We start from the raw sequence: 25,288 nt of genomic DNA, 5'->3' as shown, positions 1-25,288 counted from the left end.
AGGACTCGGAGCCGCCTGCGTTTGTTTGTGTGCGTCTGTCTGCGCGCTCGTGGCTACGTACGCGAGCATGTGTGTGTGTTTTGTTTTTATCTGACGAAAATAAATCGAATTCAGTTTATAACAATGCGCAATAACAAATCTAGTCAAGTTAAGATGAAGTTTTATCATGATTTGAGTCCATTTCACCTGAAAAGTGAAATTATCTGCTAATGGAACAAGACTTTTTGTACTTAAAATATGAAAATACATCTTGCTGCACTTAAATTAAGATAAACAACAACTTTTTGCACTTAAAATAAGAAACAAAATAGAATATTGCTTCTTGAATTAAGAAAAACACACTTAGATTGGTAGATAATTTTACTTGTCAAGCTAATTCTATTCAAATAAAGTAAAATATTTGAAGAAAAATAAATAATTTTAGTCATTTTATCTTACCTAGACATTGTTTTTTTTTTTCAGTGTATGCAAAGAATTTAAAAAAAGAAAGAAAAAGGAATAGGCTAGTGCAAAAACAAATCAAAACCAAACTATGAAAACACAAAGAAACGTATTAAACAAGAAAAAAAAATATTATTAAAGTTGCCTAATACATAATTTATTACAGACATTTACTTGTTTTTATTGCTTTCTGTTATCTGATGTGACAATTGACCTTAGATACATCAAAATGTGTTTAAAAATGCTTAAAAGATTGGTTTAACTTTCTAAAATTTCGCTTAATGAATGCGTAACTTTTGCGTAATTACGCGTACGCAGAGGAGACGTTCTGGATTGGCACAGCAGCCGCTTATTTTCGCTCAGAGAAGTAAAGTAGAGGGGATTAAGTGTTTTTTGAAGCGCTCACCTTTTATTTAAACAAATCATTCACTCCAGCTCCTAAAAGGAATTTGACACACATGAACCAGGATTGGGGCTCTAAACCCTCAACCCTAAACCCATCCCCCCGCGCGCGCCGCCGCCGCCGGAGCCAGGGCGCAGTCACTCTCCCCTCTATTACTTTGACACCGTATACAATCAGCCCTCATGATTGTTAACAAATGTACTACACCGAGGTGACATGTCCCTCAAAGAGCTTCGTAATACCCCGACAAACCTCCTCTGTCTTCTGTCTCTGTCGATACTGCGGAACTTTGACGATTAAAAGTGTAATTCCAGAGTCCGGACTTTTGAGTTTTTACACTTTAACCTGTTTTATCTCTCTTTCTCTTAATACTTCCAGTGTTGGGGAGTAACAGATTACATGTACCGGAGTTACGTAATCAGAGTACAAATTATGAGTAACTGTATTCAGTTACAGTTACTGTTTCAGTGAGTGGTAATTGGATTACAGTTACTTTGTTGAAATTAATGGATTACATGGTGATATTTTCCTGTTTTCACATTTTGGGCTAAACCAGGACTAAATCCAGGTCTAAACCAGGTCTAAACCAGGACTAAACCAGGACTAAACCAGGACTAAACCAGGACTAAACCAGGTCAAACCCAGGAATAAACCAGGACTAAACCAGGTCTAAACCAGGAATAAACCAGGTCTAAACCAGGACTAAACCAGGACAAACCAGGACTAAACCAGGACTAAACCAGACTAAACCAGGTCAAACCCAAGAACAAACCAGGACTAAACCAGGACTAAATAGGACTAAACCAGGTCTAAACCAGGACTAAACCAGGAACTAAACCAGGTCAAACTAAACCAGGTCTAAACCAGGACTAAACCAGGTCTAAACAGGTCAAAAGGACTAAACCAGGTCTAAACCAGGTCAACAAACCAGGTAAACAAGACTAAACAGGTCAAACCAAGAAAACCAGTCTAAACCAGGTCTAAACCAGCACTAAACCAGACTAAACCAGGTCAAACCCAGGTCTAACCAGGTCTAAACCAGGACTAAACCAGGTCTAAACCAGGTCAAACCAGGTAAACTAAACCAGGACTAAACCAGGACTAAACCAGGTCTAAACCAGGACTAAACCAGGTCTACCAGGACTAAACCAGGACTAAACCAGGTAAACCAGGTCTAAGGTAAACCAGGAAACTAAACAGGTCTAAACCAGGTAAACCAGTAAACCAGTTAAAGGTCTAAACCAGGTCAAACCCAGACTAACCACTAAACCAGGTCTAAACCAGGTCTAAACCAGGACTAAACCAGGTCTAAACCAGGTCTAAACCAGGAAACCAGACTAAACCAGGACTAAACAGGACTAAACCAGGTCTATCAAACTAAACCAGGACTAAAACTAAACCAGGTCAAACCCAGGAATAAACCAGGTCTAAACCAGGACTAAAACAGGATTTAACAGACTAAAATTCATGCTCGTCGAACCGTGTCTCCTCCTCTTCTCTACAGCAAATGAAGTAATCCAAAGTATTCAGATTACATTACTCACTTTAAGTAATTTAATGGATTACGTTACAAACTACATTTTGGGGTATGTAATCTGTAATCTGTAGAGGAATACATTTTAAAAGTCACCTTCCCAACACTGGATAGTTCATGTCTACTAAGGTTTTAGACTGATTTTATTGATCCACAAGGGAAATAATTTGGACACAGTCGCTCACACATCACAAAATAATATAATAATAAAGAACAATAATACAAAAGGTAAGATTAAATTCTAAATAAGCAAAAATACAAAGACGCTGGTGCATTTACGTTGTTGTTTTGCCCAAACTTTATATACAAAAGCTTTAGAACACTACACTTTTTCCAGTTTTACAAAACATATTCTAAACTTTTGATTCATGAAAGTGTCCACCTTTGGCAGATAGAACAGCTGAACACACCCGTGGCTCGTTCTTTTTACAAAAGAAATCAAATATTCTTCAGAAAGTTCTTCCCAAGTCTGTTGCAGAAGTTCACTGTAGGTCGCTTCACTCTTCTGTCCAGTTCATCCCAAACCAGCTCGACGGGGTTTAAGTCTGGACACTGTGCTGCTGGACACTCCATGTTTTCAAGTTTTACCATCTTGTTCTTTTTTCCTGAGGTAGTTTTGGCAGAGCTTGGACTTGTGTTTTGTGTCTTTCATCTTTTTTTTTACCTCTGGCTGTTCAGTTCTTACCTTTGTACCATTTCAAGCTCTTCGTTGGACTTGAGTTAAAATAAATAACTGGAAAAATTAGGGTGTTCTAAAAGTTTTGACCTGTACTGTACATTTAAGTGAGTTTAAGTCCGTTTTATGTTAAGATCTTGTGTGTTTTGTCTGCACCGTATCCCCGACTTAACCAACAATATAACTGGTAAAACTGAGTAATATCCAAGCACAGCAACAACAACAAAAAAATGTCTGCATTTCTGTAAATTACATCAACAGAATGAAACTTTCACTGCGTTTTTATAACATGATTTGTGTTTTAGTGGTGTAAAATATTGTCATGCCATTACTGTGACGACAAAACTCCGCTGTGGTCTCTGAAAGTTGTGAAAAGCGCTTGAAAAATGCTCTTCTCTGTGAATAATTAGGCTCTTCTGAATGCATTTAAACCACTGCAAACTGTTTTAAATGAACTAGTTTTGTTTTTTACTGTTTTAAGACCCAAAAAAAATCAAGTTCAGTGACTTTAAATGGTCCCAAAACCAGATCTAAAGCAGACCTGGTTTAGACCTGGTTTTAGTCCTGGTGTAGTCCTAGTTTAGAGTTGGTTTTAGACCTGGTTTAGACCTGGTTTAGACCTGGTTTAGACCTAGTTTAGAGTTGGTTTTAGACCTGGTTTAGACCTGGTTTAGACCTGGTTTAGGCCTTAGTTTAGACCTGGTTTAGACCTGGTTTAGACCTGGTTTAGGCCTAGTTTAGGCCTAGTTTAGACCTGGTTTAGACCTGGTTTAGACCTGGTTTAGACCTGGTTTAGACCTAGTTTAGACCTTGGTTTTAGACCTGGTTTAGACCTGGTTTAGACTTGTTTTAGACCTGGTTTAGACCTGGTTTTAGACCTGGTTTAGACCTGGTTTAGACCTGGTTTAGACCTGGTTTAGACCTAGTTTAGACTTGGTTTTAGACCTGGTTTAGACCTGGTTTTAGATCTGGTTTTAGATCTGGTTTAGACCTGGTTTAGTGTCTGGCAATGAGTGGAATTACAGGGAAAAAAAGGAAAAAAAAGGAGGAGGATATATCCCAAAATGTGAAAACGGGAAAATCCCGCCGTGTAATCAATTTATTTCAACAAAGTAACTGTAATCCAATTACCACTCACTGAAACAGTAACTGTAACTGAATACAGTTACTCATAATTTGTACTCTGATTACGTAACTCTGGTACATGTAATCTGTTACTCCCCAACACTGACCATATCATATCCAAAGTCTATTTTTTTATCTTATTTTTAACACATGCCGTTCTTTTTATTATTCTTCACGAGTTTATGTTCATTGTTACATTTTCTGACACTTGTAAGTTGTGAAGCAAGTTGTGTAATTTTGTTAATTGAGAATGACAATAAAACTTTTCTGACTCTGAACTGGTTTTAAGGTCGTTGTTTGATCTTTACGTTTATCTGAATATTCCAGCAGTGACAGGTGCTTTTCATCATCCTCCTTCTATCCCTCGTGATGTCTTGTGCGCACGCGCTCGTGGGCCCGTGATGTTTGGGGCTTAGTGGGGGTGGGGGTGGAGGTAGAGGTGGGGATGGGGGTGGTGGGGGGTTTCTGGGGTGGAGAGGGGGCGAGGCAGGAGGAGATTTGAGAGAGCGCTGCGCGGCGCAGACACACTGAGGTTCAGAGGCCAAGAGGGACAGGAAGCAAAGGGAACAGCCGCGTCCAAACTAATTACTGTTTATTTCCCTTCACTGACACCACCGCGGAGAGGACTTCAGTTTTTCACTTTGGAGTTTCAGTAAAAAAAAAGAAAAGGGAAAAAAAGAGACGAGGGTTCTGTCTCTCTATTTGCGCCTTGTGCGTAAAACTACTACAACTCCATTACGCACGGAGTTTTAACCAAAGACTTCAAAACTTTTTACATTTATAACGCGTTTTACACTCCTAGGAAACTTTTTTTTTTTTTCATCTCATGGCAGTTTAGTTTTGTTTTCGTCGTTTGGACTGTACGAAACTGAACAGAGGGACGGTGCCCGGAGAGAACCGCACTGACCACGACGTGTCCTTGTGCCATGTCCCCACAGCAGAGCACTTGCCCCCGGCGGAGTATGGAGCACGGCTCGGTCCGGTGGAGGGCGCGCGGAGCTGTCCTGCATCTCCTCCTGACCCTCGCCTTCCTCACGTGCAGCTCCCAGATGCTGCTCGTGGACGCCGGCTCGTGGTGGTGAGTAATTAATGATTGTAGTGATTAATTCTCTGTGTATGTGCAAGTGGGTGAATGACATCGCGTGGAAACAAATCACTAATCTGACTGAATGTGTTTTGTGTGGTTTTATTCGAGTTTTCTAACTGTTACGCATCTTTACGCGCAATTACGCACGCGATTACGCACGCTTTTGGACTACAGAGCTGGACTTATAGGACGCATACCGCTGTTTGGTGTCGTCTCTCGTGCGCGTGCGTGTGCGTGCGCGTGGTGGGGGGTTGCTTTGCGTCACGCCGTGAGGTCCCCCTCGCCCGGCGCACAGGGCACCGGCGCTGAATGGAACAAATGTGAAGGCTCTGTCACAATATTTACCCTGGCCACTGCCCAAATGGCGTGTGGTAACCTGCTGCTCTAACCCTCATTAACCGCGCTTCAGCCAAACTTCACCAAACGCTCTGCTGGTCTCCGAGACGAGTTATGATGACTGAGGCACATGTAGCGTGTGCAAATTCAGTGTACGTCATTTTACCAGAAGATTCTCGTAGATTATTACTGACAATTCACTGTGTGCCTCGTGGTGTTTTAAGTGGGGCCATTGGAGTTGACCACTTCCTATGGCCCTTTATACTACAGGGCCATATCCTAGGAATGTGTCACCTGTCCCTCTGTTGGAGTGGAACATTTTTGGCATTTGTGAACCAAAAGTATGTACGCAAACTTAAACGTCCTATATTACACAAATTTGACGCTGTAAGTCACGTTAGAATGTTGTTATCTCACCGAAATCAGACCTGGAGTTGTGTTTTGTTTCACATGTCTGAGTAAACCTGCGTTATTATTAGGCTACGTCCCTTTTTTTTTTTTTTTTTCCAAGTCCGCACACGTGTCAGATCAATAAATATTCACATCCTCACTACAACTGAGTGAAACCGATGTAATACACAGAGGCGGCGCTACCATTTGGTAAAAGTAGGCAGCCGCTTAGAGCTCCTGAACTTGGAGGGGCCCCCCAAAAATGTTGCTGGCCATTACCACTGATGGAGTGTGGACACATGCACATCAGTATCCCGGTTATGGCAGTACTCGAGATACTGCGAATATATGTCACAGTGTCTTGGTTACTATCGGAATATACCAGCTACAGTGTCCCAGTTTCTCATGCCTTATTTGGGATACTGTGTTTACATGCACCATAACGAAACCAGGATACTCAAAAAATGCACATAAAGTCCTTCCTGCGTGGGGTTCTCTTCTGGTCATGTGACGATGACGAGGTCGAGACGTCATCGTTTTCCAAAAGCTGAGGTTCGCTTGACCACACGACAACGCAACACCGCCGTTCTCAGATTTCTCCACTCTGGAACCTGTTCTCAAAAACTTAATCGTTTAGACCAAAAAACGTTGTTGTGTGGATACCACCTAAGTCTGTTTACATCTCCAAAGTTCAAAACGCTCCGTTCCACCTTGTGATGTCATGAAGTGGTGGTTTTCAAGTCTACAGCTTTTTCCCGTTTACTTTTTGTTCAGTAGAGATTGGAAATTCCAGGTCTGAAATGATCCAAATGTTGCTTCTGAAGGCGTATGGAGTTTAGAAACACAGTGGAGCACTTCCTGTATTACCACATGACATCACAAGTTGGAACAGAGTGTTTTCTGTTTGAGAGAAGCTAAAGCATGCAAGAATTGTGTGTTTAAACATGTGTAAATTAAACAAAACAGAACTCCAGGTCTGTTTGTGACAAGAAAACAACATGAGAACATAGATCAGGGGTGTCAAACTCATTTTGGTCCGGGGGCCGTATCCAACCGTATCCCAAAGGGGCCGGATCAGAAAACTCATAAATAACAATAAGTTCAAATATTTGTACAGAGAAACACAAATCTATTACAGAAATCTTTTTTAATTGATTAACTCTTTCTTATTATAATATTATATTATTATGAACAATCTGAAACTTTAAGAAAAATTTAATTTCAACACAATGTTTTAACATGAACTTGTATGCAAATAGGAATAAGTCAGTTTTTCTTGTAAAATCCTGCACTCGGATCCACTTTTCTCATTTTTGACATTTTTCTGATGAGGGTGTCACGGTCAACAGTCAAAACGATCGTCCTTTAAGAGCGTTTGGAAAGAGACAAGTCTTCATTTGTGCTGCTCTGGTGGGAGGAGCCACGTACAGAGACGCTGGAGACGCTGCTGTGATAAACACCGCAGAAAATTATCAATATTTTAATAGAAAATATAATTAAAATATTTTAGTAGAAAATCAGCCGAGGGCCAGATTAAAGGTCTTGGGGGGCCGGATCTGGCCCCCGGGCCGTATGTTTGACACCTGTGACATAGATCATAAAATAGCGTAATATGAACCCTTTAACTCTATAAACAAAATATTACAGTTAGTTAATAAATATCTGGGGAATATTGTTAAAAAGGTTGAACAAATTCTAGATATAAAAAAGTAATAATAATACCGTATATGCAACTTTTGGAGAGTGACTGCCCCTGTCCTGGTTGTGTGTGTTTATTTTGACTAAATGTTTCTTGTGCCTCAGGTCTATGGCGATGACTTCAATCCAGCGTCCAGAAATGTACATCATCGGAGCGCAGCCTCTTTGCAGTCAACTCTCTGGTCTCTCACAGGTAAGAAACTGTGTCGTTGTTGCCTTATACGTGTGACTTTATATGAGTGGACATTACCAACCGAATGTGGGTACAGGGATTAAAGGGACAGTCCAGAATTTTGGACATAGGAGCTCATTTCCTCGTGATCCAGAGTGTTGGAGACGTGTGGAGACACTTTTTAAAATATTCCATCCAGTCCTTGTGTTTGCAGAGGTCGCTGTCAATGGTCATAGTTATTCTGCCACTAAAAACAGTTTTACCCACTCCACAAAACACCCAAAGAAAATCTATTATTACACCAGACTGTCCATGTAAATGTTTGTGTCGATAGAATAATGTTTGACGGTAAGAACGAGTAAATATTTTATCTGAGGTGCCTTTTGTTTAGACAGTGATGCTGTTTTTGGGGCTTAAAAATGCAAAAATCTGAAACCATCCTCCAGAGTGGAAAAGTTGAATACTCTCCATCGTTGTGTTTCCATCTACACTGCCCAAGACACAAAACTCCGGTCAGATCTGCTCAGGTCGAGTACATGTTTATGTCACATACAAACAGTACACAGAAACAAACATGTCGGATCATTTCCTTGCGTCTGGCAGCTCTAATAAACTTACAGGAGGCTCCCAACAAATGTAGAGAATCTGCAGAGATACTATTAGTGAACAGAGAAGGATCTGTAATCACCTCTGTCAAATTCTGGATGCACCAGGTCGTCGCAGGTGAGTCAGGACGGATCTGGACGAGACCTGGAGAACCAGTCGATGGTGGGACAAGTTTGTGGAAGGAGAAGCTGATGAAAATGTGTAGCGTGAAAACGTTCTGTATTTCCAAAGATGCTCTTGTTGCTTTAAGTACAAACATCTCCAGTTGAATTCCACACACTTTTGCGTCACCGTATGCACGCAGATTTACTCCTGAAAACGCTTGTCTAAACACAAAATAAAAAGTGAAGACGCGACGCCACTTTTGCGTCTTCTGCTCAGACCGTCATCATATAAACATGGCCTGAAATAAAACTATTCTTGCATCGCATGAATCGTCGCACGTTGAGGGACTATTTTCTCAGCAGCAGCAAAATTTTACTTTGCCGGTAAGATAGGTGCTCGGTGATATCAGTCCGCCGCTGTCGAGCTTCTATCAGGAAGTACAACTCACTGCTGCTGCTCAGACATAAATCCTTCAAATGCAAGGTTGGTTTTACTTCTAAAATTATTCTATTGACACAGACATTTACATGGACAGTCTGGTGTAATAATAGATTTTCTTCGGGTGTTTTGTGGAGTGGGTAAGACTGTTTTTAGTGGCAGGATAAACTATGACCATTGACATGCATTAGTCTAGCACCAGCGACTTCTGTAAATACAAGGACTGGATGGAATATTTTTAAAAAGTGTCTCCACACGTCTCCAACACTCTGGATCACTAGGAAATGAGGTCCTATGTCCAAAATTCTGAACTGTCCATTTATTTAACTAATCGCTGCTATTTGGTCGTGATATATTAAGCTTTTCCCAAATCTCGTAGGAAGAAGGACAATAACGTCTTTCCCCTTGATAAAATTCACCAAACATTCTCTTTGTTCCAGCTTTAAATCCTCGATCTCGGGAATCATTGCCAACACAAAATGTATGGCTCTTTGCTGATTGGCTGGTGCCCGAACTCGCACTTTTGAGTTTTTTGCGAACTGTTTAGTGTATTCCGGTTCCTGACCTAGTCGCTGGAGAGAAACGAAAATGAGCAGAGGCACTAGGTCGTGTAAATTTGGATGAGGTCCGAGATGTTTTGTGTGTCCATTCAAAGTTTTAATAACAACTAATAAATCTTTAAATCAGCTCGAAGCCGGTGCAACTACACTAAAATCGGGGTAATGTGTTCAAGTTTTTTGGCTCTAGATAAAAGTCACGCAGGAGAATTTTGGACTAACTGCAAGCAAGAAAGTTTACAGTTGCTGATTCTGGAGAAAAGTGCGTTACAGTTACAGTTGTCTAAACGAGAAGATAAAAGCGAGCATGACCTGTTCAAACGTCGCCAACATCCAAACGATTGTTATACACATTCTTTACGATCCACTGCTCTTACGTTGGCTCCTCTGTGTTCCTCTGTTGCTCCAGGGTCAGAGGAAACTGTGCCAGCTCTACCAGGACCACATGATGTACATCGGAGACGGAGCCAAAACCGGAATCAAAGAATGTCAGTACCAGTTCAGACAGAGGAGGTGGAACTGCTCCACCGTGGACAATACCTCTGTGTTTGGACGCGTCATGCAGATCGGTGAGTGCTCTGACACTTTCTACTACCCCCGAGCTTCAGTGGCGGTAAAGCTGCACTGCGTAACTTTCATGCCTTCGTAGAAATTACACAGTTTTGCTTTGTAATTTTCCACAGTTTGACATTAAACTTAGCCATCTTGCATTTGTTCAATTACAGTTTTGTTTCACCGAAAAACTTGAACAAAACTCTTCAGATTTTACTTGTAACTTGGCTTACTGGCACATCTCCGTCTCCATGGAGATAGATATGCTTGATGCCATAGTGTGGAACATTCCAGGCAATCCATAACATTCCATGGAGGCAAGCAGCGCCAACAATTAACAAGTTACACAATGCATCTTTAAGAGTTAAGACAGTTAAGAGTTAAGTCTCCAACCTTTTTCCTCTGGTGAGCTCATTTACAAAACAAAAATGCCAGAGAACTGCTCATTTTAGTGGCTGCAAAAAATTAACATCATTATAAGAAAGAGGGTGAGCCTTTGGGTGGAAACATAAACCGCTGTGCATTTATTAGTGCAAAAAGTTGGGCTTCAGACATTTACAATAATAGACATGTAATGAACCAAATTTTTGTTATTATTAAAAAAAAAAACAAAAAAAAGGAAAAAAAAAGTATTTCCCTCTTTTCTCTTTTTATTTATTTATATATATATTTTTTTTAATTTTATTTATATATTTATTTAAATATGTATGTTTTTGTTTATTCTTTTCATTTTTTTATATTTTTTATTTTATTAGTATTTTTTGGGGGGGGTAAAAAAAAAAAGGAAAAAAGTATTTCCCTCTTTTCTCTTCTTATTTATTTATTTTATTAAATTTTGATTTATTTTATTTATTTATTTATTTATTCTTTTTATTTTTTATATATTTTATTTTATTAGTATTATTATTTTTGGGGGGGTAAAAAAGAAGTCACATTATATTACTACTAATTGTTTTTCTCTGAGACATCTGCTTTATGTGCACAAAAAAAAAAAAAAAAAAGTCATCAGCACAATGGTATAATTTCAAAATCCTTTGGCGAGCTACAGGTTGAGTTAAGAGCTATTGATGGTTTTCTTTTCACATTTTTGGATGTTCTGATGTTGCTGGAGCCAATATTCCCTCATCGATTAAGTGTTTTAAAATATAAGAAATATCCAAAACTAAAATCCCCAAATATATTATATGTTTGTGTATAAATGCCAAGTTCTGTTATAGAATTATTTAACCAACCACAAGTGTGAATGTTAACTCTCATTTTAATTCAACACTTGTCACTGGGGCTGGTATCATTAAGAAGTTGCCGATACGATACATACCACGATACAATGAACTTTTGATTCAATACCATTCGATATGATATATTTAATATCGAATCGATACGGTTCAATAAAAAAAAGGCTAAATCATGGCTGTGACACTAAAAGTCTTTGTTAAACCAATTATTGTGCAAAGTTCATATAAAACACAAACATTTTAATCCTCAAAACAGAGAAAATGTCAAATGTGACACATAAACGAGTTTCCTTCCTCTAAACAAGCAACAAACTGTAGCTGTAACAAAATAATTTACTAAAACATACTAAAAAATAATCTCCGTGATCAATACAGCAGCCCATGATATCGATACTGTATAATCACATTAAACTATACAATATTTTGATATTTTTGCACATCCCTACTTGTCATATGAGCCCAGCATGTTTCAGAAGTTGAGCAAATCAAAATAAGATTGTCAATAATCATTTAAATTATTATTACAGTGTCAGAAGTTGTCTGGTGTTTGATTTTGCGCAGTGTAAAAGTGTCATAAAATAGTCAAACCACACTCTATAAATGAAGGTGCTGGATCCGCAAAAGTTGTTCTGAATGTTTAACTATTTCGTGCCACTTTTGTAATACATATTTATTTATTTATTCATTCGTTCGTTCATCTTTTGGTGAGCTTATAAAGCCTAAAGATTGGTGTAGTTTACTGAACTTAATACTAAAACTTGACTTATCTCCATGGATTGTCTCGACCAACGACTGTTTCACTGTTTGATTTCCTGACTTTCTGTTATTTAAATCGACAATTCTGTGAAATTTTGTGGCGACTGCTGCTGTGATTTTGGCCTTTACGAAAATAAATCAAACTGAATGGCATTGTGGGCTTTGTAACACTAATACAAATCAATCAAACTTTATTTATAGAGCGCTTTTCATACCAAAAAATGCAAAACAAAGCGATTTACAGTGATTAAAAACAATCCCACATTTCCTTCCACCCCCCTCCCCACAAAAGCTAAGATAAACAGTTGCGGTATGAGATTAAAATCTGTGACATAATTATCTTTTTGAACATTCTTGAGACTTCTGACAACATCTGAATCTGAATTTTTCCAGTTATTTATCGCAATTCAAGTCGTGCAAGTCCAATGAAGAGTAATAAATGGTACAAAAGTAAGAACTGAACAGACAGAGGTTTAAAAAAAGATAAAAGATACAAAACACAAGTCCAAGCTCTGCCAAAACTACCTCAGGAAAAAAGAACAAGATGGTAAAACTTGAAAACATGGACAGTCCAGCACAGTGTCCAGACTTAAACCCCATCGAGCTGGTTTGGGATGAACTGGAAAGAAAAGTGAAGCGACCTACAAGTGCCACACATTTATGGAAACTTCTGCAACAGACTCGGGAAGAACTTTCTGAAGAATATTTGATTTCTGTTGTAAAAAGAACGAGCCACGAGTGTGTTCAGCTGTTATGTCTGACAAAGGTGACTAGTTTAGAAAACGTTTTGGTCTAAAAATTGATTCCATGATGATTATTTTCAGAGATGGAACCAAGTCGTCAAATCGTTTTGCAAGTCTCAAGTAAGTCTCAAGTCTTTGACCTGAAGTCCCAAGTCAAATACAAGCAAGTCCAAGTCGAGTCTCGAGTCACTGGCCCGTAAGTCCGAGTCAAGTCCAAGTCGTCTGCTTTGAGCTTCAAGTCATTTCAAGTCTTTAAACCAAAAAAGTACCAAATATAGTTTAGATTTTTGCAATTTATACGACTTTTAAGATAAATTGTACTTTAAAAAAATCATAGTATATTTATATGCGAGTATTTATAGAGTATGTAAGAGTTGAAGAAATAAATTTAGTAATTTTTTTCTTTTTAAATGTCTTGACAAGATCTTAGTATGAATCATTACCGTCAAAATAGAAAGAATTCAGATTTAAAAGTGCTTCTCAAGTCACAGGCTTCGACCTTCAAGTCCAAGTCGAGTCACAAGTCTTAGTCCATTTTATCAAGTCAAGTCTCAAGTCATAAAAACAGTGACTCAAGTCTGACTCGAATCCAAGACACGGCTTGCAAGTCCCACCTCTTCTTATTTTTCAACTCAAATTGTTTATTTATCCTATACTTTCATGTCAGAGTGCAGTGACAAAGTGTGTGGGGTTCTGAAACTTTTGACCACTAGTGTAGAAGGAAAAGTCTAAAATAAAATAGAAATATGAGTAATAAAATATAAAATCTCGATCTCAACTCTATGACGCATTAATTCTGTCCAGCCGCGTGCGTAAATCATCGGATCACACGTTCTTAACTCGCTGATCCACCGTGCGTAATCCGTGCGTAATCCGTGCGTAATGGTCAGAGATTCGTTGGCACCCGCTGTCTGTGCGTTATGTCTAATTCCCAGCGGGCGATGTGGGAAAGCGCTCATCAACAACTACGTGTCACATCCGCTCCGGGGCCCTCAAGTCACTCGAGGTGTCACTTGGGCTCCCGGCGTCTCCTCCTCCGCTCGCGCGCGCTCGCTCTCTCTCTATTGACCGTGGCTGCGGCTGCGGGTTCGTACGGAGGTGTGAGGAGCCCCATTGTCCCCCCGGGCCCCTCTTTTGAAATGCGCTGATGAGCTGACACCGAGTCGGCAGATCCGGACCTGGTATTTGAAGTGTCCTCTCCGCGCTCATAAACCGTGTCGCGCGCTCGGCTGGTCCTTTATGCCGCTGTTGTTGGTGAATTAACGCGCGCGCGGTCATTAGGACACGGGACAGAATGGCTCGCGCGGCTCATGCATGTGTACCTACCTGCCCCGTCTGTCTGGAGAGTGTTGATTCAGGCTAATAACTCGGATTTGGGCGAAACTTACAAATTGGCGCATGCGTAATCGTGTCGCTAAACGCCGGAAAGAACTTTTACGCACGACGTTAAAGGTGCACTATGTAGGTTTTCAGGGTCTGTCATCGACTTGTCTTCACTTCATGGCATTAAACTTTTCTGTTCTTATGGGGACAAGCATATGACGCCATCAGGCCACATTACAGTTCAGATCTGTGGAGAGGCAACGCAAATCCGTGTATCATTCGTTCATTCGTTCTTCAAAATAAAACCAAAAATAAGAAAACGAAAAAACAACCAATTTTCTTCATTATTTGTCTCCAAAACCAAAATGAAAAAAGGGATAATGATTTGTTTTTTCAGTTTCCATGACTTAAACTGCAATGCCGGACTTTTGTGCCGCATGCGGACTAAGACAGGAATAAACCAGGTCTAAACCAGGTCAGTCCAGGGCCGGACTCAGACCAGGACTCAGACCAGGTAAAGATCGGGATTGAAATCGGGACTGAGACCGGTTTAGTCTTGGTTCAGTTTTGGTTTAGACCTGGTTTAGTCCTGGTTTAGACCTGGTTTAGACCTGATTTAGACCTGATTTAGACCTGATTTAGACCTGGTTTAGACCTGGTTTAGTCCTGGTTTAGACCTGATTTAGACCTGATTTAGTCCTGGCTTAGACCTGGTTCAGTCTTGGTTTAGTCCTGGTTTAGACCAGGTTCAGTCCTGGTTTAAACCTGATTTAGACCTGGTTTAGTCCCGGTTTAGTCCTGGTTTGGTCCTGGCTTAGACCTGGTTTAGTCCCGGTTTAGTCCTGGTTTGGTCCTGGCTTAGAATTGGTTCAGTCCTGGTTTGGTACTGGCTTAGACCTGGTTTAGTCCTGGTTTAGACCTGATTTAGACCTGATTTACACCTGATTTAAACCTGGTTTAGACCTGATTTAGTCTTGTCTTAGACCTGGTTCAGTCTTGGTTTAGTCCTGGTTTAGACCTGGTTTAGACCTGGTTTAGACCTGGTTTAGACCTGGTTTAGATCAGGTTCAGTCCTGGTTTAAACCTGATTTAGACCTGGTTTAGACCTAGTTTAGTCCTGGTTCAGTCCTGTTTAGTCCGGCATCGCAGTTTAAGTCACGGAATCGGAAAAAGTTATTATTCATTTCAAATCGAAAACTGAAAAAACAAATCATTATCTGTGTGTTGTTGTTTTTTTTTCATTTTGGTTTTTTTGGTTTTGGTTTTGATTTTTTTATTTTTGCTTTTATTTTGAAAAACGAATGAACGAATGATACACGGATTCAAACCTGCATACAATAAGAATGCATGTTTTTCAGCTAAAAAAACAACTGAATTACAAAACAAATGCATCCAAAATATTTAAGTTTAATGCCCTACTGTGGAGCATTCCAGGCAAAGCAATAAAATCACAATGGAAGCAAGCAGATGTCAGACCCCCCACTGAAAAAGTACACAGTGCACCTTTAAGCACTACGGACACCTCTCCATTTGTCTCCACAGGGATGTAACGATATCCAAATCTCACGGTACGATATTTATTGTAATATTTTGAAGAGGCTGATATAATAGTAAATATGACACTTTTTTGCTTTTAAAATACCTTGATAAGATTTTGGTGTGAATTATTTCCATCATAATGCCAAGAATTCAAGTAAAAAACATATAACTTCATGTTGTCTGCACCGAAATGAATCATGGGAGATGTAGTTTTCTGATGTTTATAAGATGTTGCTGCTGTAAAACGATGCATTTAACTTGAACTTGTAATTCTATATATTGTGATGGTCCATGATATTATTGTGAGACTTTTTGACGATACAATATCACGATAATTTAGTTATTAGTTATAGTTAATGACATTTCCATCCAACAGAAAAGTTACAGTGTGTGTCTTTGTTTTGCAGTTCTTAGCAGCATTTATCGCACAATAACATCTGTCTCTTAGAACTTTAAAAAGTTGAGGGACCAACGTGGGTTTCAGAAAGAATGAGAATGAGAAATTGAGGACTGTTGCCATGGCGATTGACAATTTAAAACTAGACTTTAGACTAAACTTTAGACTATAGACTAGACTTTAAAACTAAAACTAACTAAAATAGTATGTCTTTTGAATGTGAACTCCTGAAAATGTTGCATACAGGAAGTTGAATTTCTATATTTTGATTGTCATTGTCATTCTTTGCTCGAAATTGCGGTGCTTCAAATGTTGTCGAAACCAAAACATTGCTGAAAAATGCCAAACAGAAAATGTAGATCTTCTCCTTGAGTTTGTGTGAGTGGTTGGTTTAGTGGTTGGTTTGGGAAGTAGAAACCGCAGGTCACCACAAACCTCCTCTGATGTTGTGGAGTGGAGCCTGGACCAGAAAGGCCACTCCACTTTGTACTGTTCTCATGTAAATCGTGTAGTTTCACAGCACTTAGTCTCCTACCTGTATCTCTGTGTGTGGCAACGGGCCGTGGGTAAATGCAGAGGAAATGCAGGGTCTGTGTGTATTCAGTCATTACTCTCAGGGGAAAGAGATTTGGAAATATTGAGAGGAAATTGAGTTTATTATACCTATTTTTATTTTATTTCATTTAATTTTTATGTTCTTCAATTTTATTTTGTATTATTTTATTTTTATCGTTTTTATTATTTATTTCATTAAATTTAATATTTTTCCATTTTATTTTTAGTATTTTTTTATTATTGATTTTATTTCATTTTTACGTTATTCAATTTTATTTTTATTGTTTTATGTTTAGTATTTTTATTATTGATTTTATTAAATTTTTATGTTATTCATAAAATATATATATATATATATATATATATATATATATATATATATATATATAATATAAAATTATTTAATTTTTGTTTTTATTATTTTTATTTTTTCATTTTTATTTTTATTTTTATTTCATTTTTATGTTTTTCATTTTTATTTTTAGTATTTTTTTTTATTATTTATTTCATTTTTATTTTTATTCAATTTTATTTTTATTATTCATTGTTTATTATTTTTTATTATTTTTATTTCATTTTTAGGTTATTCAATTTTATTTTTATTATAAAAAAATATTATTTTGTATTATTTATTTTATTTTGTTTAATTTTTATTTAATTTAAAATTGTATTTACATATATATTTTAGTCTAGTCGAAGGTCTAGCACCAGTGACCTCTGCAAATGCAAGGACTGGATGGAATATTTCAAAAAATGTCTCCACACGTCTCCAACACTCTGGATCACTAGGAAATGAGGTCCTGTGTCCAAAATTCCAGACTGTCCCTTTAAGACATTCCTTCTCTTTCTTTCTCTGAGTCAGAACAGCACATTTGTACCATTTCATACCAATATTATGCAGTTATAAACAAATACATGTAAATACAAACTATAATATGTACAGTTAAAAAGATCCACTTAGCTGGTTATGTGTACTTAGAGCTGGTGTGTTGCCATAGCGACAGTAATGCATAATGGAGAAAGTCGTTAGAATGACCCCAGAGGCTGTTAAACGCAGCTGAAACAGACTTGAATCGTCCATTAGCAGGTCAAGTGGGCTGTGAGTGTGTTTGACTTGTGGATGAGGGATTAACCCGGAGACACCAGGCACACAAACGCACTACTAAAGCTGCACTGTGTAACTTTTCTGGTGGAGTGCAGGTCAGATGCGAAGAAGAGTTGAAAATGTTGAAAATTACTGGAAGTAGAGAGTTCGAAAACATGGATGGCATCACACTGGGAGAATTCTATCCAAAATATATTATTTTAAACATTATTTCAACATTATTTGTGTTTATTTGTATTTGTCAGATAATATTTTCTGTGCACATTGAAGGAGTTTTGCTTGGTTATGGAATTTCCTAGTGTCATGTCTGATTTCCAACCAGGAAATAAACCTAAACTTAAACTTTTAAACCTACAAAAAAAAAAAATTATAAAAATTTTAAAAAATCGAAATTAGGAAAATAAGAGTGAATGTTTTTGCAAAAATCTTAAATGTAATGATCTTCAGACTGCAGCCTGAAGTGACCCAAATCCGATTTTTTGGCCCCTATTTTCCTGTATCTGATCTTTTAATGTCAGTCTGAACGACATAGATCCAATTTTTTCAAATGTGACCCAGGACACTTGGATATGTGCTCCTGAAACCGATACATATCTGATCTTTTGACATGTGACTTCAGTCTGAACGGCCAAAGTGCATTCATCCACCTACACGTTATCAACAAACCACAAACGTCACTATTCTGCGCTGAAGTAGGCGAAAATTGTTAATGAACTCTGTGTCACTGAAGTGAAGCACATCACCACTCACCACTCTTGGCTCCGTCTCCACATCCACACGTTCCTTTCAACGGACGTCGCTGCCGCTGCCCCACAAAACACCACGACCAAAAACCTCGTCCTTCTCCTTCTCAATCTCCTCCTTAAAACAAGTAAGTTGTTCATGTTCTGGCTCCGGTACGAGAGGAACTTTAAAATCTCCAGGTGCTCAATGCTCGCGTCCATGTTTGGACAACTTCTGTAAACACAGAGACGCTCGCTGCGGTTGACGTCGTCGTGTCTCCAGTGTCACATGTGGGACACTTTTGGGCCGTTTAATGTTCACACTGGAGTCACATACAAGTCACATTTAATTGGAAATGTGAACGACCTCGAAAAAACATCGGATTTCACAAAAAAATCGGAATTGAGCATTAAGCCCTGCAGTCTGAACGTAGCCTTAATTGTGTTTTAGTAAAATGAGTAGTGTAACTTGTCAGGCACTTTAAACTACAGGATAAAGCTACATCCACACGACAACACTCCTGGATCAAAAAATGTTGCGTCCACATATTTACGTCGGATCAATAAATATTCACGTCCAGATGAAAACGGAGCACAGAGTGAAACCGATGTAATACATACACCACACCTGTATGTGGCGCTGTTAACAGTGATAATAATATTTAATAATGCAGAGCTCTTCACCGCTTTTTTAAACTTTAAGGTAATTTAGCCGATTTTAGATTAAGCCCACAAATACAGCCATTTAGACATGCTGTAAATTAATAAAGGCATTTTATTTTAACCAGTGAGTGCCTTGGGTTTTTTGTATCTTTTTACTGACTTCCCTTCCCGAAGAGCATCACCGCGCTTCTTCTGAAACCTTTTTTACACAAATAGAGCTGTTTTAGTTAAACATAAGTTTTTCGTTTTTAGCCACAAGATTTGGATGAGAATTATTAGAATAACTTGGTCTGAAAATCCAACAGTTTAATTACTCGTGTGTAATCTTTGTTATTGATCCGTGTGTGTATTCTGTATTAGTGGGAGTGGGAGTGGCTCCGTGGGCTACACCTGTCCGATTTCAGTACTGCTGTTGCGGACCCCAAAGGCTTGTTCGAGGGCTGCGGCCTTCACTACATCATTGGACCTTGGCGATGATGGGATTGCGACGTCATCGTTTTCCAAAAGCTGCGGTTTGTTCGTCCACACGACAACGCGACGCCGGCATTCTCAGCTTTCTCTGCTCTGGAACCCGCCCACACAAAACTCCGACTCCGTGTGGACGAGAACGAATAAAACAAATAAAAACTTCACCGTTTCGACCAAAAAACTTCATGTGGACAGTCCCTAAGGATTTCTGTTTCTCTTTTTGACGGGGGCAGCAAACAGATACTTGAACTAATTTGCATATTTTGTTACGTTTCTTTTATTTTATTTCACTATTATATTTTTCTCTTGGGAAAAATATTGTTACTTTATACAACAAAATGTGAAGGATGTTTACCAAAGTAGAAAAATGGTCAGATAGAGTGTGCTTTTAGTGTCTTTTCTTTGTTTTTGGTCCTTGTTATTGATGCAAATTTCCCTTTACAGAAAACATTAAAGTTGTATATTTATCAGACATTACTTGTTTATGACCGCGTTAATTAAAAAAAAAAAAGTTCCTTCGTCCAAAACCACACCAGGAGTTATGTGGTTCATGTTTGCTGAAGTAGGAGCAGAGGTAGAAATCTGTTGTAATCTTTTAATCTCTGCAGCCGTCTGTGTCTGAAAACACCCGGCTGTTTGGGTCTTGAGGTTGTAAAATATGCAAATAATATGCAAATATGAGAAAATGAATGAAAAGCACGGAGCCTCCTCCAGACATCACGGAGACTGGGCGTGTGGCTTTCATTACAGGGGGGTCAGAATCAGAACGACCTGGTCACTTTATAGAAGAGGAAAACATTATTCATATTCACTTTTTCAACTAAAAACACATTTAATTTTAATAGAGAGCCATGGAAAACACTAAAGAACTGTGCTCACATTACTTAAACGTCCTATATTAAGCAAAATTGACTCTTGTGAGCTTTAAGAATCCGTGTAGTTGTTTTTTTCATTGTCTTGTTTTTGGTTTTATTTTGAAAAACAAATGACGAATGATACATGGATTATGGGAAACGGCCGTTATCCTTTTTTTTTTTTTTTTCCATTATTCATTTAAACATAAAAACTGAAAAAGCAAATCATTATCGTAATCATTTTTCATTTTGGTTTTGGAGACAAATAATGAAGAAAATAGTTGTTGTTTTTTTTCGTTTTCTTGGTTTTATTTTGAAAAATGAATGAATGAATGATACACGGATTTTTAAACTATGTTATAACCTCCTCAAAAACAGACCTGGAGTTCAGTTTTGCCTGAGTAATCTTTTATTATTAGTCTGTCTACATCTCCAAAGCTCAAAATGCTCTGTTCCACCTTGTGATGTCACGAAGCAGTGATTTTCAAGTTAACAGCTCCTTTTTACCTTTTGTTCTGTAGAGATTGTCAGTTTCAGAGCTGAAATTATCCATATTGATTCTAGTGAAGGTGTGTGGAGTTTAAAAACACAATGGGGCACTTCTTGTATTACCGCATGACATCACAAGGTGGTAACAGAGTGTTTTCTGTTTGAGAGAAAAATTTAACTAAATATGCAGGATTTGTGTGTTAAAAATGTGAATGAAACAAAACACAACTCCTCCAGGTCTGTTTGTAATGAGGAAAAAACATTAAAACATATAAACAGAAAATTAAAAATATATTAGTAGAAGATTTCATGATCAACGCTGCTTGTTCACACATTTATTAGTGTGCACTAGTGATGTCAAAAATATCGTGTTATTAACGAGTTAACGCAAAACTATTTTCACAGTGTTAATTTTTTTTTACGCAAACTAGTTTTTTCATAAGCTGTGGCCACTGCTGTAACGTTAGAAAAACTATAGGATCCAGAAAGCAAAACAATTTGTATGAAACTGAAAGTCCTGTCAGGTGTGCTGCTGTTACTCATATGAGGAAAACATGAAATAAAGTCGCTTCAAAACATACGGTGAATCTGCGCTGACCTTCAATAAGGACTGTGACAGAGACAGAAGTTTTACAGACTCTCTCTTGTGGCTGTTCTCTCTGCTCCGAGCTGTTTTTATCTCCATAAACTCACAGAGGAGAGTGTATCACAGCAGGACTCACATCTGTCTCACTATTTAACAGATTTTTCTGCCGCTGGACTTATTTTCTCCACTAAAAGTATTAGCTCTGCTGCTCCACATGTAAACAAACACCTCTGTGTGATGACGGCAATATTAAATACTTAATACAGCAACACTGGGGCAGACAAACACAGTCGCAAACACAGTAGCCATAAAAAAAAAAAAAAAAACATTTGCACAAAATCAATCTACTTTCCTATGTTGATAAGAGTATTATTATTCAACAGCGATTAATCATGAGTTAACTATGGTAAATGGTCACATTTTTCTATAGCGCTTTTCCACCTTCAAGGCGCTTTACAACAAGGAACCACTCACCCATTTCACACACACAGTGTACACAGACACTGTGGGCAAGGTGGGTTAAGTGTCTTGCCCAAGGTCACAACGGCAGCATTCATCTGTGGGAGCTGGAATCACACCAGCCAAACTGTGGGTCAGTGGATCTGACCGCTCAACCTGTGATGTTTATGTCGAGAGCTGGAATCAAACCACTAACCTTCAGATCAGTGGGCGAATGCTCCACCAACTGAGCTACTGCCGCCCTATGACATTTATGAGATTAATCTCGATTAAATATTTAAATCGATTGACAGCACTAGTATGCACTGTCCTCATTAAAATAAAATAAAAATAAATAAGCCCTTTCTCCCTCTCTCTCCTACAGGCTCCAGAGAGACGGCGTTCACTTACGCCATCAGTGCCGCTGGCGTGGTGAACGCCATCAGCCGCGCCTGCAGAGAGGGGGAGCTGTCCACCTGCGGCTGCAGTCGCGCCGCTCGACCCCGTGACCTGCCGCGTGATTGGCTGTGGGGCGGCTGCGGCGACAACGTGCACTACGGCTACAGGTTCGCCCGCGAGTTTGTGGACGCCCGCGAGAGAGAGAAGAACTACCCCCGAGGCAGCACGGAGCACGCCAGGACCCTGATGAACATCCAGAACAACGAAGCAGGGAGACAGGTACGAACGCTCAAATACTGTCCTCTTTACAAAAATGTTACAGTTAAAGGTGCATTGTGTAACTTTTCTGGTGAAACTAACACCCTACTAGTTTCAGTGTAGTTTCAGTGTAGTTTCAGTGTAGTTTCAGTGTAGTTAGCTCCTCTCTTCAGGCTTATATGAGGAAGTACACACTAGGGCGCGATCGATATTGGCACTTGGAAACATATCGGCTATCGGCCTAAATCTTGCCAATATTTCACCTGGGCATGTTATATCCTCGTTATAAAGCTTAGACTCTCTACATTATGTCCATTTAATCCAATTTACAGACAGATAAATGTCCTAATATGTGGCTCCACATCAGTATTTATCTGTGGAGTAATTTAACTGTGTGTGTGTGCGTACTGTCCCTGAACACACCCCCAGAGTCATGTCACTCACGTGTGTTTGTTTACACCGGCAGACACAGATCCATGTGCAACACTGAGATTATATTCTTTTTACGTGTTTTGAGTCTGGATTAAAAGACATTATTGTGAGACTTGTGATCTGAGAGGAGCCTGTGTGAGCAGTGAGTGTTTGAAATGTGTCTGTTAGAGTTTAGCTGCTGTAACTCCCACACATAAACAGGCTGTTTTCTCTTCTACTGGCCTATTGTAAAGGGACTATATTGGCCGTATATTTGTTACTGGACTTGCACTGATATGTAAATGAGCTGTGAATAGAGGTGTGAATGATCGACATTTACGCATATAATTAATTACCACAGTGCGCATGTATTTACAGCTAAAGGCTGATAGTGATAGTTTACTTTCTTTACTAACTGCTAGTATGTGATGCAAAACTGCCATTAGGCCAACCTACTGTCTGTAAATATGACGCAAAGAGTCAGAATAACAATAATTAAACAAACAAACCCAATTTAAAATCCACTAGAGCCAAACCTAAGTTTTTTAAACAATTCAAGATTTATTTATTTTTGCATCACTAAATATATCAGTTTTTATATCAGCTATCAGCAGCTTCAACTTCCATTTTATCGGTAGCGTATCGGCTGCGTCAAAATCCATATCGGTCAGGCTCTTGTGATGATCTGTGAAACGTATTCAACCAAGAGACAAAATGAATTTCTCCGTTTGCCCTGGATTCTACGTGAACAACTGAGAGATTTTACACACGATTGTTGATAAGTCTTGGCAAAAGTCAAACCCGAAACCTTTACTTTCTCACATGTTCAATGCAATGTAAGAATGAGCCCAATTCTGCATAACATCGCAAACATAGATCAGAAAAATCTGTTTTTGTCTTATGAATTTTTTTCTGGATGAAGGAATTTATGTATAAGTCTGTATCGAGTTTTGGTGGTTGCAGATAAGAATAGAGCATTTTCAAATCAATAAAAGGCAATGTGGTGATCTAAAATATGTTATGTGTAGCCGTTAATACCCCGTAGAATCTTTAATATAACTTTTAAACTAGTCCTTCTACTACTAAATTGTATGAACATTTAAAAACATTTTACTTATACTCCATCTTCTACAATCAAACAAAATTGTCAGTTTTTTGCGATCGATCGACGCGGCACAGACAGTTCGTGTAGTCCCGCTTCAGTCCCTGGTGGTCCTTCATCACCAGCCCGGGTTTGGACTGTTATTTATTGGGGAGGGTCCAAATGGTGTGAGGGCCGTGCAGCCCCTGGAGGTCACGGGGTCGTTCACATTCCTCCGGCCCCTCAAACCGGGACAAAGGCGGCCATGTTGGATTGGACAATGAGCAGCGCTGGAAAGTAACGGAGTACAAAAGTAAAAGAACAATTTTTAAGTTATACGGTGGATTTGAGAGCAGGCGTCTGTACTTTCCACTCCACTTTCCATTTTATATGTGGACTGACTTATTTTTAGCGCATAATTTGAGTTCATGTCCCAACTTTGAGCACGAAAACGCAAAAACAGACAGAAAAAAATGAAGAAATCAGCTGAATCACTTAAAATCAGCTAAATTCGTTATCAAAATCACCACATTTGAATCTTTAATAGTTCGAAAAATTTGCAAAATGCTTACTTGCTTACTCATTTTTACTCTTAAAGTACATTTTTCAACATTTACTTCAATAATTTTACTTAAGTAGATTTTTTCATGTGATACTTTTACTTTTACTTGAGTAATCTTTCGCATATTTTTACTTGAGAAACAAAATTACAAGCAAAAGTACTTCATCCGCCATTAGACAAAGAGGTTTAGAGGCGCATGGAAGAAACTGGAGCCTGGACAGTGGTTGAAGGATTGACGGATGAAGAGAGAGAAAGAGACGGAGGGAGAGAGAGAAGGAGAGAGAGAGATACCTGCAGATGGATGAGATGGTCGGGTTACTTTGCTCAGATTTCTCAGGTTTGGTCGAAACAATGGGTCCCAGTGAGAAGGGTGTGTTCCACTAAAACACTCAAGGCTGGACAGAACCTGCACCCAACTGATGTAGTGTGGGTGACTCTCTTATTTTATCTGCTTTTTTTTTAAAGCTTGTGTTGTTTTTGAGCTTAAGTTGGTGAATAGTTAATTCACCAACTTTGACCTTTTATTATTACAACATATCTGAGTTGTGTTTCATTTTATTTTGTATCTGTAACACATTGCTCAT

General features: G+C 38.7%; 1 protein-coding gene across 4 annotated transcripts in view; it reads left to right on the top strand.

Moving 5' to 3' along the window:
• wnt5b (wingless-type MMTV integration site family, member 5b) overlaps positions 1-25,288 on the top strand; it is a 278,692-nt gene that overhangs the window by 232,393 nt on the left and 21,011 nt on the right. For 2 of the 4 annotated variants that reach the window (XM_055153863.1, XM_055153861.1), the window contains 4 exons: positions 5,118-5,257; positions 7,796-7,883; positions 9,978-10,137; positions 22,379-22,671. In XM_055153863.1, the coding sequence (XP_055009838.1) occupies positions 5,142-5,257; positions 7,796-7,883; positions 9,978-10,137; positions 22,379-22,671 (657 nt within the window). In that variant the 5' untranslated portion in view covers positions 5,118-5,141. Of the gene's footprint in view, positions 1-4,899; positions 5,258-7,795; positions 7,884-9,977; positions 10,138-22,378; positions 22,672-25,288 lie in introns of those variants that run through there. The other 2 variants (XM_055153862.1, XM_020924608.2) reach the window with 2 other exon arrangements.

This window comes from Boleophthalmus pectinirostris, unplaced genomic scaffold, assembly GCF_026225935.1.
Source record: "Boleophthalmus pectinirostris isolate CB_2022bp ecotype Guang Dong unplaced genomic scaffold, ASM2622593v1 HiC_scaffold_18, whole genome shotgun sequence".
In the NCBI taxonomy this organism is placed as follows: Eukaryota; Metazoa; Chordata; class Actinopteri; order Gobiiformes; family Gobiidae; genus Boleophthalmus; species Boleophthalmus pectinirostris.
This window is presented reverse-complemented; position numbering and strand designations above follow the sequence as displayed.